This window comes from Henckelia pumila, chromosome 1, assembly GCF_033568475.1.
Source record: "Henckelia pumila isolate YLH828 chromosome 1, ASM3356847v2, whole genome shotgun sequence".
Taxonomy (NCBI): Eukaryota; Viridiplantae; Streptophyta; class Magnoliopsida; order Lamiales; family Gesneriaceae; genus Henckelia; species Henckelia pumila.
This window is the reverse complement of record NC_133120.1, coordinates 157,687,902-157,706,721: the sequence shown is the minus strand read 5'-3', so window position 1 is coordinate 157,706,721 and position 18,820 is coordinate 157,687,902. Positions and strand designations below refer to the sequence as shown.

Sequence of the window (18,820 nt, the reverse complement as noted above, 5' to 3'; positions counted from 1 at the left end):
ATAATTATATGTTTTTTTATTAATCAAGTAGTTGTTTTAGTTTATTTGTAATGTACTAAAAAAATATTTTAGTTTTTTAATGGTTATATATAAAGAAATTTTAAATTATTTGTAATTTATTAAGAAATTAATTGATTATTTTCATAATTTTTTAAAAAAAATATTTTCATAGAAATTTTTTTTAAAAAAAATATTATTCGGGATTACCCACTCCCGACCCGACGGGATCCCGAATGTTTGAAATCTCAAACATTCGGGTCCCGACACTTCTTGGGTACGGGATCGGAAGAAAAAAAATATCGATTCCTATCGGGACGAAAATCGGATAAAGGGGTTACGGGACGGGTCCCGACCCGATTTCACTCCTAATTGAGACAGTTTTCATGTGCTAATGAATTTAGCATAATAAAGCAGCATATACAATAGTTATTATAAATCTACAAGACATGTTTTGTTATTAAATAAATAATTTATACAAAATTATTACGCATACATCATAATTTTTTAGTAACATATGTGATGTTTGGACGATGAATATTTAACAAAATATAGTTCGAAAGAATAAGGCCCAACAACTACGATTTGTGGGGTTTGAAGATGTAAGGCCCAACAACAGCCCATGATAAAGGCACATATGTGTATATAACTTTTGATTAAATATTTTAAATGAAAAATCATATGCGTATATAACTTTTGATTATGTGTATACTAATATTTCACCCGTGCGATGCATAGACTATATTTTGTGTATAATATAATTAAATTGGATTAAATTAAAATATTGATTGAAAAATTAAAATTTTAACAAATTTAATTTTACAGTGAGTAATAATATTAATGTTAAAAAAATATTTTTAAAAACGACAAAAAATATGTTATGCGAAGCACGTGATATTATTTCATATAGTTAATGATGAAAAATAATATTAAGAATAAATATTTAAACAAACAATCGAAATATGGATTAGAGAAAAAAAAATCTAAGTGAGGTTGAAGATATGACATTATCTTTGATAGTTGCATGAATGTGTGTTCCCTAAAGTTTAGAAGAAAAAAAGTCTAAGTGACGTTGAAGATAAAAATAAATATCAAAAAATTAGTAAAAACAGAAATATTGGAATTTTAATAGAAGATAAATATAAATCACATAAAGTTCGTGTACCTCAATATCTTGGAATATACATTCCATTGTCGGTTTTTCTTTGCTTTGGTATGAAGGAAGATCGTAACAGCGTATTAATCTCAACTTCAGTGCTCAATGTCAGGCTGAAACATTAATATCACGAATAACTCGAAGCAATGGTGCCATTTTGTATGTATTGATAGGTGATTATGTATACTGATTGGTAATTTTGCGTGACAATTTGAAGAAGAAGTTAAACTCTTCACAGTTTAAAGGTTAAATATATGTTTATTCATACAATAATTGGGATCTAATCAAAATTAGAAATGTATTATATTTTTGTTATTATTTTTGATTTTATTGTTTTAATTATCAGTGAAAAGTTCATGAGTCGTATCTTTTTTTATTACGAAGATTACATAAATATATCTATTTCTATTGTAGATAAATATAAGTAAATATTTATATGGTTTATACATGTTTATAAATATATAATATAAATTTTCGTATATCTAGAATAAAATAAGTTTTGTTATAATATGGTTAATAATAATTCAAAGTGAATATTTGTAGCTCTGTTTATGTCTGTTTTCTGAAAATAATATTTTATTTATCTTTCTCCGAAATCTCTAATATTATATATTGATATATAGATTATCTTATATTCTATTATAGAAAATTGAATATATGCAATGATTACGAAATTTTTTTTTAATATATTATTTTAAAAATTGAGTCTTCATAAATATGGTAGATATTGTAAACTAATAATAATTTTCTGTTAATAATGTTCAATTTTCATTATTATATATAGATATATAGATTATCTTGTATTCTATTATAGCAAATTGAATATATATAATGATTATAAAAAATATTTTTAATATATTCTTTTAAAATTTGAGCCTTCATAAATATGGTAAATATTGTAAACTAATAAAAATTTCTGTGAATAATGTTCAATTTCCATTCTTGGTCAATTTTTTATATTATTAAATATAATCTTTGTATTTTATTACATATATTACATAAATATATCTATTTTTACTGTAGATAAATATATGTAAATATTTATATTGTTTATACATGTTTCTAAATCTATAAATTTTCGTATATCTAGAATTAATAAGTATTTGTTATAAATATGGTTAATAATAATTCAAATTGAATATTTGGAGCTCAGTTTATGAAAAATCTTTTTAATATATTCTTTTAAAAATTGAGCCTTCATAAATATGGTAAATATTGTAAATTAATAATAATTTTCTGTTAATAATGTTCAATTTCCATTATTATATATAGATATATAGATTATCTTGTATTCTATTATAGCAAATTGAATATATACAATGATTATGGAAAATCTTTTTAATATATTCTTTTAAAATTTGAGTTTTCATAAATATGGTAAATATTGTAAACTAATAACAATTTTCTGTCAATAATGTTCAATTTTCATTCTTTGTCGATTTTTTATATTATTAAATATAATATTTGTATTTTATTACGTATATTATATAAATATATCTATTTTTCTATTGTAGATAAATATATGTAAATATTTATACGGTTTATACATATTTCTAAATATATAAATTTTTGTATATCTAGAATAAATAAGTATTTGTTATAAATATGGTTAATAATAATTCAAATTGAATATTTGGAGCTCAGTTTATGAAAAATATTTTTAATATATTCTTTTAAAAATTGAGCCTTCATAAATATGGTAAATATTGTAAACTAATAATAATTTTCTGTTAATAATTTTTAATTTCCATTATTATATATAGATATATAGATTACCTTGTATTCTATTATAGCAAATTAAAAATATAAAATCATTATGGAAAATATTTTTAATATATTCTTTTAAAATTTGAGTCTTTATAAATATGGTAAATATTGTAAAATAATAAAAATTTTCTGTTAATAATGTTCAATTTTCATTCTTGGTCAATTTTTTATATTATTAAATATAATCTTTGTATTTTATTACGTATATTACATAAATATATCTATTTCTATTGTAGATAAATATATGTAAATATTATACGGTTTATAAATGTTTCTAAATCTATATATTTTCATATATCTAGAATAAATAAGTATTTGTTATAAATATGGTTAATAATAATTCAAATTGAATATTTGGAGCTCAGTTTATGTCTGTATATAGATTATATATATTGTATTCTATTATAGCAAATTGACTATTTACAGCACTATATATGCAATGATTATAGAAAATGGTTTAATATAACTTTTGATTAAATATTTTAAATGAAAAATGTAAGGTCCAAAAAGTCCACTAGCTTAATCACGATTAATTGATTTAATTATATGATTTAATGCATGTTATTTAGAATATTTAATTGTTATGTGGAATTATGTGAATTATTGGATGCCTGGAATTATATGATTGCTATGTTATTTTTTTTAAAAAAGTTTTCAGATTGGTATTAATTTTGGATCGTAGGTACGAGTCTAGCCTTGAATCGAGTTAAGAAAGATATGTTAAATTAAGATTAAAGGGATGCAGTGTATTTTATTGAGTGGGGGAGTAATATTTTAAAGGATTTTAAATGTAACTAATGGGCCATGTTGGAGCCCATTAGTCACAAAAGAAAAGCGTTCAGAAATTTTATTCTGAACTCTCATTTGAACGCTCACTTTTCTTCCTCAAAATATCTCTCAAACGCTGCATCAAGGCTAGGGTTCTTCAGAGGCTCGAGGCTAGATCGTCCTACCGCTCAGGTTATTTCCAATCGAATCAATCCAGACAAGTTTTTACTGTTTTTAAACCCATTCAAAAATATAGTTATTTTCAAGGTAAAACCCTAGGTATTTGATTGATGATCTATGAATGTTTTCTTGAAAATTTCTATGAGTATGTTGCTTGATTGTGATACGTGAAGCATTCCTGAGGTGTTCGGTTCATGTTTATCGAGTTTTGAAAGATTTGAAGGCAATAAATCAGATTTTTGGGTAAAAGTAGTTTTGAAGGTTTTGATTCAAAATCTTTGAAATGTTTGATGCATTGGTATAAGTTATTTTGAGTTTATGATGTTGTAGAATGATATTTTTAATGGAAAAATGTCCCAAAGTATTGTGGGTTTTGAAAAAAAAATGCAGAAAAGATCAGTTTTCGGAAAAGGAGACGTGACGGCGCGCCCGCGCCTGTGTCGCGTAAATCTGCGAGCAGGAGGCGCGCCCGTGCTGTTACGCAGCGCGCCCGCGCCCACTTTGCGAGCGGACGGCGCGGCCGCGCCGCAAGTTCGAAATTCCCATCCCATTTTATGAGTTTTTGAGTCCTAAAAATCATGATTTTTATACTTTAATGTATTTTAATTATTTTTAAGAATGTTCATGAAGAATTTTAAAGTTTTCAAGGTCCGAAACGGATGGAATGCCTCGCGTAGATCAGTCAGGTTATGTATTGCATGAATATGTGATTTTCTCATGAAAGTTAACATCTCATGAAATGTTTTGACGGATTTTAAGCATGTAGCATCACGAGAAAATTTATGAGCATGTACGAGATTTATGAAAATGACATATGATAAGATGAATGATATGATGCATGAAAAATATTTTGATGATTTATGCGTCTTGTGGTGATTATATGGGGTATGCACTTCGGGATGAGCTCCGGAGCGGCTATCCAAACATGGCTCACGGGATGGTTATACGGGGTATGCACTTCGGGTTGAGCTCCGAAGCGGCTATCCAAAGAATGAAAGTTTGCGGGCTTAATGTCATATGCTTGTCTGATCAACAGAAAACTATGAATGGCTCGTTATGACGATTACCACACTACTCATACTTCATCTCCCCAAATATTTTTATGATATGGCTATATTAAAGTTATGTTTATTGCATGGGAGTTTAGGTTAATGTTTCCTTTTAAAGCTAGAAAATCCTTTTCTGCATGCTCTTGTTGAGTCTTTCGACTCACTATACTTGAATGGTGCAGGTAATGATGATGTGGATGTCTTTATTGATGATTATGTGGGCGGACATGAAGAAGAGGCAGGGGTCGGTCCAATGGGCAATGCATGAGTGTGAATGCTTTAGAATAGAAGATGTTTTAAACCTTTTATTTGATGAGAGACAAACAAGTTTAAATTTTTTTTTTTTAGTTGATGGCAATGTTTTGGCAAATATTTTTAGATGCTATTTTATTTTGTGCACATTTTATACGCTATTTTAATAAATAAGATGATGCTTCCGCAAAGTTTTTATTTTTACCAAATCTTTGAGTAAGTATGTTTGAGTAACGTTTCGATTGAGAAATTGAGACGTTACAAAAAATCATATGCGTATATAACTTTTGATTATGTGTATATAACTTTTGATTAAATATTTTAAATGAAAAATCATATGCGTATATAACTTTTTTTGATTAGATATTTTAAATGAAAATCATGGGCTGTTGTTGGGCCTTACATCTTCAAACCCCACAAATCGTAGTTGTTGGGCCTTAGTATTACGAACTATATTTTGTTAAATATTCATCGTCCAAACATCATTGTACCGAACCATCTTCTAAAATCTTTTAATTTGTCAAATTCACTTTGCATGAATATTACTTTCACAAATGATACATAAAATAGCATTATTATTATACATTACAGTTATAGGTGTGAAAATCGGAATGCAAAATATCGATTGATAAATAAAAAGTTGCTTTATCAACATAAGGAGTTTTGATCACATGGCACTACAACAAATATATTAATTAACAACACTAAAAAGACAACGGTTTTATATCTAAACTGTTGTCTTTTAGTTTTTAACAACGGGTTTTACAAAAACCGTTGTTGTTGGCCATATTTTTATTAAAAACGACAATGGTTTTATCAAACCCGTTGTCTTATATATGTCAAAGACAACAGTTTTTAAAAACTGTTGTCTTTGAGCGAGTTTTTTATGGACTGCGACAACGATTTTAATTAACCGTTGTTTATGTGCGTGTTTTTGGAGGTCTAAGACAACATATTTTGTAATCCGTTGTCGTCGTTATTTTTTTATTTATTTTTTTGAAAGGATTTTTTATTTATTTTTATTTTTTTAAAATATATATACAATACATAATAGCCTATACTACACGCTTTGAGTCTTAAGTGAAGAAACGAGAGAAACCCAATTCCTAGCCGAACCCGTCGCCCCCGTCAATCCCTAGTCGAACCCCGTTCACCTCCGGCGATGATCGATCGCCGTAAAATGGTCGTCCGACCTCGTTGCAGCTAGCCCAAGCCTTAGCAACGCCAATCGTGACTTCAATCGCGAGTTTACAGCTTGGAACGGAACTGCACTGTCGCGACTATCACTATGTAAGTTTTGTTGATTTCTTCTCTTGATTCGTTCTCTTGCTTCGTGGTATTTTAGTAGATGTTGAGGTCTAGATTTATTGTTTGGGTTTTCGGTGAATGTCGAGAAAAGGTGTTAAAAATCGGAGACTCTGTTTTTTTTTCGGGTTCCTTCTTGAGCTCATCTGTTTTCTTCGAATCTCTGCTTTGATTTTCCTTTTATTTACCTCAATTTTTCAAGCCCTAGAGAGATTTCCACACCACCCGCCAGCCGCGACAGTATGATTTATATTTTTATCTTTTTATTTTTCTCGAAGGATCAGCAACTCATGAAGTATGCGATACGATAGAGTTCTTCAAGCTTAACGTTATTTCTGCTATAGATTTAATGATTTTTGTTTTATAATTCATTTCAAATATCGTTATTTGTTCTACAGATTTAATGATTTTTACGCTTCTGATCTTGTTGTTTTGGGTATGTCTGCAGGGGTTTATAGCATTAGCTTAGAGCTGCAGCAATGGGTTAGCATTGGTCTTCGATGGTGATTTTCTTGTTTGTTTGAAATTAATAATGTGCTTGATGGTTTTTTTCCGATTTGGATGTATTTTACCTGATTCTATTGTTTTTTGGCTGAATGCGTGGTTTTGTTAGATTTTTTTTTTTCCAACTAGGATTGTTTATGAGTTTTCATTGGATTGTTGCTGGTTTCTTGTTATGATGGCCTGACCCAAAATTTATTAGAAGAAGTTATGGTTGGGAACTTACACCATGACCGAGCTGATGTTGCCAGTCCTGAAGAAAGCTGCACCCGATGCTCGAGTCATAACTGTTTCATCCGGCGGATTGTATATGACTCCCTGGATAGACGATTTGCAGGTGAGTTTTCTGCGATTTCATTGTTAACTTAGCTTTCATTTTATTCATAACTCATGAGTTTACTTCTGAAATTTACATGTGTTTCAGTTTAGCGGTGACAAGTTTAATGGACTGGAACAGTATGCCAGAAACAAGCGATTTCAATTAAGTTTACAATATTTAAAAGCTTACAAGCATAAAAGAAAATTGAACCCTTTTGTTGATTAATTAATTAAACATGTCTTCTTCTTTTTCTCTTCTTTTAAAGGTGGAATTGACTGAAAAGTGGCTGAGAAATATAAGGATAAAGGTATCGAATTCTACTCAATGCAACCCTGTGGCTGGGCAGATACACCTGGAGTTGCCACGAGCTTGCTTAATTTCTCAAACGTGTAAGTATTTTCGAGCGCAATATTTAATTATTTATTATTGCACAAAATTGTGAATATAATTAATTTATAAATAACTTGTTTAATTTCCAGGTTCTCGGGAAACTTCAGAACAATGGAGGAAGGTGCATATACGATAATCTGGTTAGCATTACAGCCAAAAGAGAAGCTTGTATCTGGTTCGTTTTATAAAATTAAAAAAAAAAAACATTTTTGAAGTTTTTAATTGTATTTTTAAAAAATATCTAAAAAATTACAAATATATATACGTGTATATATTTTTTAGCACCAACAACTTTTAAAAAAATATGCACGAATGCGAAAGAGCACTGTTATTAAATATCTGTCTCCTCTCCGGTTAATTATTTTGGTTCAATATTTTGGTTTAATTTAATCAATCAAAAATAAAGAGTATAAATCAATATCATTAAAAACATGTACTCTGTCAATTTGTAAAATTTGTTTAATATCATTAAAAACATGTACTCTGTAAAAAAGTTACTTGACTTGTGCTTTTGATTGCAAGTTTTCTAGGGTAGATCGAAGAGGGAGATATTGGTTTAAAATATAAATATGAGAAATATTCGTGTTACAATCTGTAATTTTTTTAAAAAAAAATCTATGTTTTTTTCTCAATCAATGTGTAAAATAAATTGTTGTGTGTTGTTTGACACAAAGGCTAGTGCACACTCGATGGTTTCTCTTTTACTAACGATGTACTCCTATTCCGATGACACTTTCTGTCTTTATTAGCTTACAACGTACTAGCTTATCTATGCATGAATTAATCAGATAAAGGATGATATGGCCATTGGAAATTTTTCTTCATTTGTGAGGCTTGGTACTGAAACAGGTTCAAAGGTTGTGAAAATGGGCGTATTGGGGATCTATTGGCTTGTGTTTGCCTTTGGACTTGCCCAAACTCTTCCTCATGCTTGTGTTGTAAGTCTTTTCAAAATCATATATAATATAATACTTGCCATCTTTCATGTATTTTCCTGATTCTAACACGAACTCGATCGATCCAAATTGTTTAGAAACTCGGATTTTTTGTTGATGTCATTTGCAGATTCTTTGCCTTATGACATTACCGTGGTGAATTCAGTAGTAAGCATTTTGCAAAACTACCACAAGGTAATTTTTTTTTTACAAGTACCACATGGTAATATTTAATAATGCATTAAAATTTCTTTGCTGGAAATTAAATTATATCATGCACACTTTGTTTAGTCGAGTTTTGAAAATTTGATAGGATGAGATGCAGATTTTCAAGGCAAAACTTTCACATGAGCAAGGCTTTTTTTTTTGTCACAAGCGTTATGTTTTTTGTGTCCCACCTGATTACACGAGCTTCGATTCCTTTGTGTACTCGTTTCAAGTTCTAACATCATAACATATGTTTATGTTATGTCTGGCCCTCTACCCTTATTTAATGGTTAAGCACTCTTAAACATTATGTTGAATTGAGAAAGATGGTAACTTGCATAGTTGCATGGTGGTATAACCTTAATTTGCTTTGCATAGTGGATTTAGATCTTGTCTTTAGGATCTGAAGTTCGCCCTAAATGTGAATTCTTTGAAGGTCTTTAGGATCTGAAGTTCGCCATTGTTTGAATCTTGACGGGTCTCTGGACTTCTACTCTTAAGAATATAAAATTGGAGAATGAGAATGAGAACGAGCTTCTGCTATTTCTATTAGAGCTCGATTTGTATGAGCAACAGCTGACGTGGCAATCACTCATTGGATGTATAAGGTGTCACGTCAACTGTTGCTCACGAAATTGCCCATGGTAGTTGCCCATGTGATCAAAACCCTCGACATAAGACACATTTTTAAAAACAAAACTTAAATTTATTATTTAATCTCAAACCATATCATCAAATCCTGATTTACAAAATATTGGATAATGTTATATTATGAATGATTATAATCCTTAATAATTACGTACAATGGTACAAGAAATCGTCTATTTCAAATTATTGTCAACATGATACATAAGCTAATAAACGATGACCGAAACAATCAAAACTATGGGTAGGAAAAAATATCGAATTTTTGGTATACTGAGTTTATCGTACCGACAAAACATCGAATTTATCGAATTTTTGGTATATCGATTTTTTCGATACGGTACGGTAACGATACCGATTTTTTCGGTACGATAACGGTATGAAATTTGAAAATTTCGGTATATACCGGTATATCGATATACCGGTATATCGATATACCAGAATATTATATGAAAATTTAAAAATATATAATATTTTTAAACAATAAATTTATAAATTATAAAAAATATAAAGTTTTTTTTGGTATAAAACGGTATATACCGATGTCATACCGAATTCTCGGTATGCTGTAAAATTTCGGTATAATCGGTATGCTAATTACCAAAATTTTCGGTATAACGATTTTCAGTATACCGAAATATTCGGTACGGTATCGATATAAAAAAATTTTATACCATAATTTTTGGTATGATATATAATATACATTTTTTGGTACGATACGGTACGGTACGTTATGACACTCCTAATCAAAACACGTAAAGGCTTTTTAACGTACGAAGTTTGGACTCTCTAATTAGCTTCATGAATATTTTAAGGGTTATGTTATATGTACAAAGAAGATTATACATTGAATTACACATTTAATTTGAAATTACATAATTATCCTACACGGACGACCTAAGGAAGACAGGGCCCATGCCCAGGGTCCCACCCATGGTGGTGGACCCAATTCATTAAATTTGTTATTATATATAATTATTATATATTGCTGAGGTCCAATTAATTATTAAAAATTATTATATTATAATTTTTATTATAAAAAAAGAAAATCGAAGAATATTCATGCACACCCAAAGTTATATATTCAAGATTTGCTCCTTTCATCACTTCTTGCTTGCGTTGACCATCGCTTCACATCGTCCTTTCATGATCATTGATTTTTCTAGCCTCGAGTTCTTAGCTTGATTTGTTTGAGCGATTTTTTCTCTGTCTATGGTTGTGTTAAAATTTGATTTATGAGTAGTTCAATTTAATTTTGATTTCATGTTAATATTTGTTGTTAATTTCATGTAAGGGCTGAAAATTTGTTGATTGAAAGCACAATTTTTGAAACCTAAATTTGAAAAAAAAAAAATTAAGTTTAATTTTGAATGGCTAAATTGAGTAGTTAACTATTTAGAAATTAAAGTTCCACCTGAATTGTTAATTGTAAGTGTGGATAGTCTATTGTGATTTTTTTTATAGGATAATTCATTATTACGAAATCTGAGAAGAAAATTTTATATAGCTCAATTATATTTGACTTTTCAAATTAATATAAGAGTCCCTCTGTTTTAAACATCGTCCGAGGCCTCGTTTTCTTTAGGACCGTCCTCGTTATCCTACATGCATTTTTTATAGATTATTTCAAAATAAAATACATGGATATTTTGTAAGCTCAAAATTAATATGTAAGTCAATGTGTGTTGGGTCGAGAAATGCAAAAAATCTTGATTTTAATGATAACAAAACTTGCTATTGTGTTTCTAACATATTTACTAAGTATACAGCTGATAGATCACAAATTAAAAATGTTAAGTCGTTGGAAAACAATCTTAGCTCAATTTAGTTTCTGGCGCAGATGTTTGTTTCAAGCATATCTCATAACTCGATGATTCAAATGATCAGCCGCCAAAGCTTTCGCATAGCTAACACAAAAGTCTACAATTCATATATCATATCAAGTGGACCAATTCGGATGATATCTAGGTAAAACCATCGTCTCAATATAGACTTGGATGAAGTGAAGCAGCAAATAGATTAATAGACCAGCTCTGATTTAATGGTCATATCTCTGAGATCCATTATCCAAATAGAATGATTCAATATGTGTTGCAAAGATAAGAAGATAATCTACAAATCATATTCACAAGTATAAGTCTGAATCAGAGCTAAGTTGCTGATATGTTGAGTGGAAATTGATGGTTCTGCACAAGTTGATGACAAAATCAAGTATGTACACAATATGGTAGTTTAACCATATCTCTCTCATATATAATCCAAATGGAGTGATTCTTGATGCATTGAAAATAAAAGATGAAGGGATACAAATTTCATGTTCACCACTTTGCCAAAAAAGAAACGCAACAAGATCTATAAGCACTCAACCGGTGAACATTCTCTCAATCGTTGAGGTCCTCGACCGTTGAAAAATCCTCTCGGCTGTTTTGAGCAGAGCTGGTATTTCGAACATAAATTTTTCATATTAACTCTGAATTGAGTAATTATTGATGCGTTGAAAATAAAAGATGAATGGCTAAAACTTTTATATTCATCACTTTGCTCAAAAATCAAAGTCTCGATAATTATAAGAACCTGAACAGACAGCATTCACTCACCTGTTTTAGCTCTCCTCCACGATGAAGCTTTTCTCGATCGATGTGCCTTCTCAACCGATTGAGCTCACTTGTTTTCTTCTCACCTGTTTGAATTTTTCTCAACCAACCAGGAACTGTCTAGAAGCCCAAATTTGACCATTGTATTTTCAGAAGCAGTACAAAACCTTTTTCCAATAGTCATATTATTGTATCTAACATCTATATCATTTTTGGAGGCTACAAATACAAGATCTGGAGATTAAGGAGAAAAGAAAGTGGACGACGAAAAGATAATTCAGCTAGTTAGAGTTTTTTCACATAAAGAAGGCGTCAAAACAGATTATTCAATCAAGTTAAGAGCTTTTCTTTGGTGTGAAAAACACAACAGATTTCTTGAGCTTTTACAGTCAAGTTCTTCACACCTCTATCTTCAATATTATGCCTTTGAAGAGAGATTGAGAGCCTAGGAGTTCCGACTTAGGCGTCGAGGTAAGTCCTAAGGTTAAATGGGGGTGTATTACAAGACGTTAACCAAAGTCTTCTAATGTATCATTCAAAGCGGAAGAAGGGGTGACGTAGGAGCGGTTGAGTCTTCAAACATCCATAAACAAATTTGTGTCTCTTTACTTTATCGCATTTACTTATTATTATTGTTTTTGGATGGTTTCTTGAAGCGCATTTTTTTTTTGTGTTCTTTAAAATACCAAAATATTGCATACAAAGTATTTGATAAAATGTTTCAATCAAAATAATTTTATAATCTCAACTTGCAGTCTTTTCAAATGATTTCTCAAACACTTAATCAATTTTTAGAGGGATTATTGGAGTGTTTTCCACTTGGTTTTGTAACCGAAATCGATATAATTTCTCGGTGCTTGGTTCATTTTTGAACATTTCAAGAACGAGCTGTTGTAGCTCCAAAATATTTTTTTAGTGTGTATTCACACTCCCTCACACAAACACTCGATCTTCAACAATGTGTAACACTACGTGTACATGTAGCATTTTTCATATTTTAAATCCTTAATATATATGGTGTGTTGATCACATTTGTATGAGATAACGGTATCTTTCCAAATGATTATCAACATGGTAATAAATTGTGTACGAACCAATCAAAACTCGTGTTTTACTGTACGAATTAGAAGTTAGGACTCTTATGTGCCCTAATTGGCTTGAATAATTTTAATTCTTAATATGGCGATTTGATCACATTTAAACGAGATAACGATCATTCCAAATGGCTATCGACTTGGTAAAAAGCTAATAAACGGTTTACAAATCGATCAAAATTTGTGAAGGAGTTTTAACGTACGAATTAGAAGTTCAGACCCAATGCGCTTTAATTGGATTGAATATTATTACTTCTTAATATTGCGTCATTTGTACTCGCATGATAAATAAGCTAATAATGTGCATGAATGAATAAAAAAAAGTATAGAAGTTTTAATGTACGAATTAGAAGTTGGGTTCCCAATGCGCTCTAATGAGCTTGAATTTCAAATCTTTAATATGGTATCTTGATCATAATTATACAAGATATCTTACATTTCAAATGATTATCAACATGGTTGAATAAGCTAATAAAAGATGTACGAACCAATTAAAACTCGTATAAGAACTTTAGTGAACGAATTAGAAATTGAGACTCCAATACACTCTAATTTTCTTGAATACTTGACTTCCACATAAAATTAGTAATTTTCAGGTATTATAATCATCTATTTAAATGGAACTACGTATACACTTGCCAATAATTCATGATGTATGGGAAATTTATAAAGTTCAAACTTCAGATAGTTTTTTTTTTCTAAAATCAAATTTAATTTACATTTTGAAAATTAAGAAATTTATCATTATTAAAAACAAATTATATATACACAATACACAATATTTATATAATTATGTAATACACACAAAGTATGTTCACAACTGCTAGTATACAATAATTTTAGGTAGTTGATATTTACACTCTATTTTGTGTTATTTGCACTCCACTTGTGAGTAAATTGAACACATATTTTATACATGAAGTGGAGTGTAGATAACACAAAATGAATTGTAAATATCAACTCTCTAATTTTATTAGCATATATTATTGGGATCGAAAATGTGTATGTATAGAGAGGGCGATTATATAAATTATTACGGATAATATAAAGTTTTAAAAATTCATCAACCGATAACCATATATAAACTATAAATAATATAAATGTTTCAAACTTCGTCAATCATATATAAAAACGTTATAAATAATTAAAAAAAACTTTCAAATTTTATCAAATATAATAAAACCATTATAAATAATATAAATAATGCAATAATCATCTACTATCCCTGAATAATTTTCAAAACGCATCAATCATGCATAAACGTAGGGATGTAAATGAGCTTAGCCAAGCCGAACAGTATCAGGCTCGGGTTCGGCTCGTTTGACAGAAATAAAGGTTCGAGTTAGGCTCGAGCTCGATCCGATCTTTTATCATAAGGCTCGGGCTCGGCTCGAGCTCGGCTCTTTTATCATATTAAACGAGCCTAGATCGAGTTCGGCTCCTTTTCAGGCTCGTTAGTGAGCTCGTTTTTCATGCTCGTTAAGCAAGACTCGTTAGCAGGCTCGTTAAGGAACATCGTTAAGCAGACTTGTTAGCGAGCTCTCTTTCAGGCTCGTTAGACATAAAACAGAGCTCGAGTTTGAATTTTTTTCAATTATAATTTTTCGATCAAATTGACTATAACTTGATTTATAAGCTTACCATGATCTAAAACTTCAACCTCCAACACAGCCCAATTCAAAAAATTCATCAATTTCATTTATCAAAGTTTTCGAACTTTATGAATTTACAACATCAATATTAGCTGATCAAGTCATGATATATCTTGAAATCTCCGAATTTGTTATAGATAAAATTCTAGATGCAAATTTCAACTACAATCCTTCGACTGCTTTCAATCTGTACAAGTTCAATGTGCAATATCCTATGCTATTACAATTGTATTCATCATTCCAAAAATTTCACCACACGATCAAATAATTAATAAACTCAAAATTCAAGTTTCTTTATTCTTTATATCTTTCAAATAAAATCTGAACCTTCCAACTAAAAATCCTAAACCCAAATTTCGAGCACTTACCCTTGAAGAAAGTCAGCACAGTCAATTCTTATTTCACAAGTATATAAAAACTTATTGTGTATTGACTTAATTATTATAATATATATTTTTTTAGATTTAAAAAATGTATATTTATTTTAAAATATTTTTAAAAAGCCACCATACTATTATTTTTTATATTAGATATAAGCATTACTTGTGATACGATCTGTTCGTGTATGAAATATTTTATTTAATGATATTATATAACTTTATTAAAATATTGTGCATATATACATATATAATATTTATATTGAGTTAACAAGTTTTAAATCAACAACTTTACTTTAGATAATTTCACAACTTCTTTTAATTAAAATTTTTAATATCATTCATCTATCACATATATTTCTAATTCTCGTAAGACATTTTAAATAAAATTGTTATTTCAGTTTTTTAAAAATGTGTTAATTGAATTGTCATTCATTAGTAATATTTCACGCGTATAAAAATTTATTTATTGTGTTTTTAAGAGAATTTTAATACAATGATTTTAAAGTTAAAATAAAAAATACAAATTGTGGCTACATCCTATATATTATAAATTCATCTTTATTTCAACAAAGTGTTATGTTCTAATCATGTCATTTGCATTAATATTAATATTTTGTATTTGTCCACTCAAACTCAAACTAGATAAAACGACATAAATTAAATGAACATATTCGTGAGCCTCCAAAACAAGCCAAGCTCAAGCTGGAGCTCGCGAGCCGAGCTCGAGCCCATATTATCGAGCCTCCTAAACGAACCGGGCACGGGTTCCCGAGCCTATTAACAAACATGTTCGTGAGCTCACGAGCCGAACATCCTTAAGCTCAAGCTCGGCTCGTGAAAATTGTCAAGTTCAAAATCAAGTTCGGGTTCAGTTCGATAAGCTTATCGAACAAACTTGAACGAGATTTCTACCGAGCCGATCGAGCTCCGAATAGCTCGCGAACTGTTTGGTTCGTTAACATCCCTACATAAACAGTTAAAATAATAATATGATAAAAATACCTGCCCATTTAGACTTTTATTAAGATAAATATAACTTATCTCAATAATACTTTTCTCCCTTGAAAATGTTCTTTTATATGAAATTATGTGGATTACATATTTTTTAATATCCAATTAATATTTTATGTGATTTATACGAATTACTGGATATTACATAGAATTTTCATCTTTAATATCTGGTTTCAAGTATGTATGAACTTTTTTGGATGTGTTTTTATTTAGTTTATGTTATAAATGTACAAGTTTAAGATTAAAAATATAAAAAATTACGAATATAATAATCTCACGAGATTAACAGGTTTGCCAAATAGAACATTTAACCTTTGGATATGGATAGAAGCTAGAGCGGCAAACGAATCGAGTCAGTTTGCAAGTTTTTCGAGTCCGCTCGATAAATATTTGAGTTGTATTTAAACTCATCGAACTCAAGCCGAACGTGAACATATTCGAACATTTTTTCGAGCCAAGCTCGAGCCAAAATTATTTTGTCTGATAGTTCACTAATAGTTCGAGCCTTACTAGTGAAAAATGAACATGTTTTGCGTGTATAAAAGAGAAGTTTTTTTATACGCAGTTTTTTTTAAAGCAAATTATGGAGTTAGTGGGAGGTTTTTAGTGGAATAATGGATAAAAAAAAGTAATTGTGAAGGAAAAGGGTAAAACGAGAATAAAAGATGGTGTTCTCATATAGTTATTTTTTTATAAGCCACTCAAGTATTATAAAATAGTAGAGATAATAATATAATGATATAATAAATATATATACATTTTGAAGTTTTTTGAGTACTTCGAGCTTTTGAGCGGAGTTTTAGAATCTCAATATCCGAGCAATAGTTCGAATAGTTCACGAATCTGTTCGAATACTTCGAACCGAGCTCGAACCAAAATATTTGAAAGTTTCGAGTTTCGAATCGAACTCGAATATACTTAATTTGAGCCGAACTCGAGCCTTAATTTTTATTATTATTCGCCTCGATTCGGTTCATTTACACCTCTAATAGAAGCGAGCAAGATTTTAGATTTATAAAACGGATTGGAGAAAATCTCGAGCCCTTCAAATTTGAAGTTAAGTCGGTCTCGAGTCTTGGTGAACTCGATCAATTAATATCCCTAATTAGGGATATTAATTGATCGAGTTAATTAGGGATATAAACAAGTCGAGCCAAATAGTATCAGGCTTGAGCTCGGCTAGTTTGAAATCTATAAATGCTCGATTCGGTTCGAGCTTTTATCATAAGACTCGAGCTCAACTCGTTTAATATATATATATATATATATATATATATATATATATATATTTATGAAGGATCGAGCTCGGTAAACGAGTCTGGTTCGAGTTCAAATCGCTAAGCGAGTTCTTTTTCGGGCTCATTAAGCGGCTCGTTTTCAGTTATAAATGTATTATTTATATTTTTAACATATTTTCTATATATTAAATATTTATACAAAATAAATATAAGTTTAAATAGATTTTTTACTTTTACTAATTAGATCGAGTTTTTTTTAAAACAAATAAATGTGATTTTTTGTGTATAAATATTTGTTGTTTTGGGATCATGATTTCGCAGCTTGATAAAATTAGTTTTGAAAAAAATTGTAGAACTGCTCAGTATCTCGCACTTGAGAATTTACATTTAGGCTTGTACATCTTTAATAATAATACTAGGAAAAAAATACACACACTTTGCGTGTGTAAAATAAAAGTTTTTTATCTGTATTTTTTTTTAAAAAAAATAAAGAATGAAATGAATGGAAGGTTTTTTGTGGGTAGTTAATTGAAAAGGGTAATCATGGAATTATGAAATTTTGGGGTTTTCAAGGTGGTTACTCTAATAGGTTCATTTTTAATATAATAGTATAGATAAACATGATAAATTTTTGTTATTTTCAAATAATTTTTTTTTCATTTTTTATTAGGTACTGTCATCTAAAAATTTAAAACGAATTAAAGATAAATAAATATTTTAATAATTTAAAATATTTCGGAAAATGAAGAAGATATCTTTTTTTATGAAGGTATGAAGAAGATATCTTAGGTATGCATACATAAGTTGCAAATTTACTAAAATATATATTTGTATGATTTTTTATTTTGAGAGGATTGTTTTTGGTACCTATAAAATGTGGCACAAAGAAGACTTGAAAAAAAGGTTATTTCAAAAAGGATTTTTTTGGTACCTACAAGAAGACTTTAAAATAGTTAATGAAAGGTTATTTAAAAAAAAAAAAGTTAATGAAAGGCTCTCACGCTTTTTATATATATATATATATATATATATATATATATATATATATATATATATATATATATATTGATCCATTACATACCAATGTGCAGGAATTTTGTATGCACCGCGTGATATTCGCGCAAACATCTAAAAATAAAAATTAGATGTTCGCGTGAATATCTCAGATGTTCACGCGAACATCACGGGATGCACACAAAATTCTTACACTGGTGTGCAGGGGAACTATATTATAGCACGTCAACTGTTGCCCATGCAGGCAATGGCGGAGCCAGGATTTCTCGTCTACCCGGGCTAAAACTTTAACCTCTCGAATCCTTTAATATTTTCAATTTAGCTACCCGGGCTAATACCAAATTAATCAAAAAAAATTCAAAATTT

The 18,820-nt window shown here is 29.5% G+C and overlaps 1 protein-coding gene across 14 annotated transcripts; it reads left to right on the top strand.

Annotated features, from left to right (window-relative positions):
- The first annotated feature begins 6,269 nt into the window (after positions 1 to 6,269).
- Positions 6,270 to 11,486, top strand: LOC140876299 (uncharacterized). 14 transcript variants are annotated; one of them, XM_073280226.1, is made up of 9 exons: positions 6,270 to 6,459; positions 6,923 to 6,977; positions 7,178 to 7,312; positions 7,400 to 7,431; positions 7,560 to 7,683; positions 7,774 to 7,824; positions 8,534 to 8,622; positions 8,750 to 8,814; positions 8,933 to 9,097. In XM_073280226.1, the coding sequence occupies exons 5-9, from the start codon at positions 7,619 to 7,621 to the stop codon at positions 9,071 to 9,073; spliced, it is 411 nt and encodes a 136-aa protein (XP_073136327.1). In that variant the 5' UTR covers positions 6,270 to 6,459; positions 6,923 to 6,977; positions 7,178 to 7,312; positions 7,400 to 7,431; positions 7,560 to 7,618; the 3' UTR covers positions 9,074 to 9,097. The 14 variants fall into 14 exon arrangements, 10 of the variants coding, with proteins under 10 accessions (XP_073136327.1, XP_073136330.1, XP_073136333.1 ...); XR_012148733.1 differs by lacking the exons at positions 7,400 to 7,431; positions 8,933 to 9,097 and adding an exon at positions 9,263 to 9,397; XR_012148735.1 differs by lacking the exon at positions 7,400 to 7,431 and having other exon boundaries at positions 6,923 to 6,957.
- Positions 11,487 to 18,820: the final 7,334 nt, after the last annotated feature.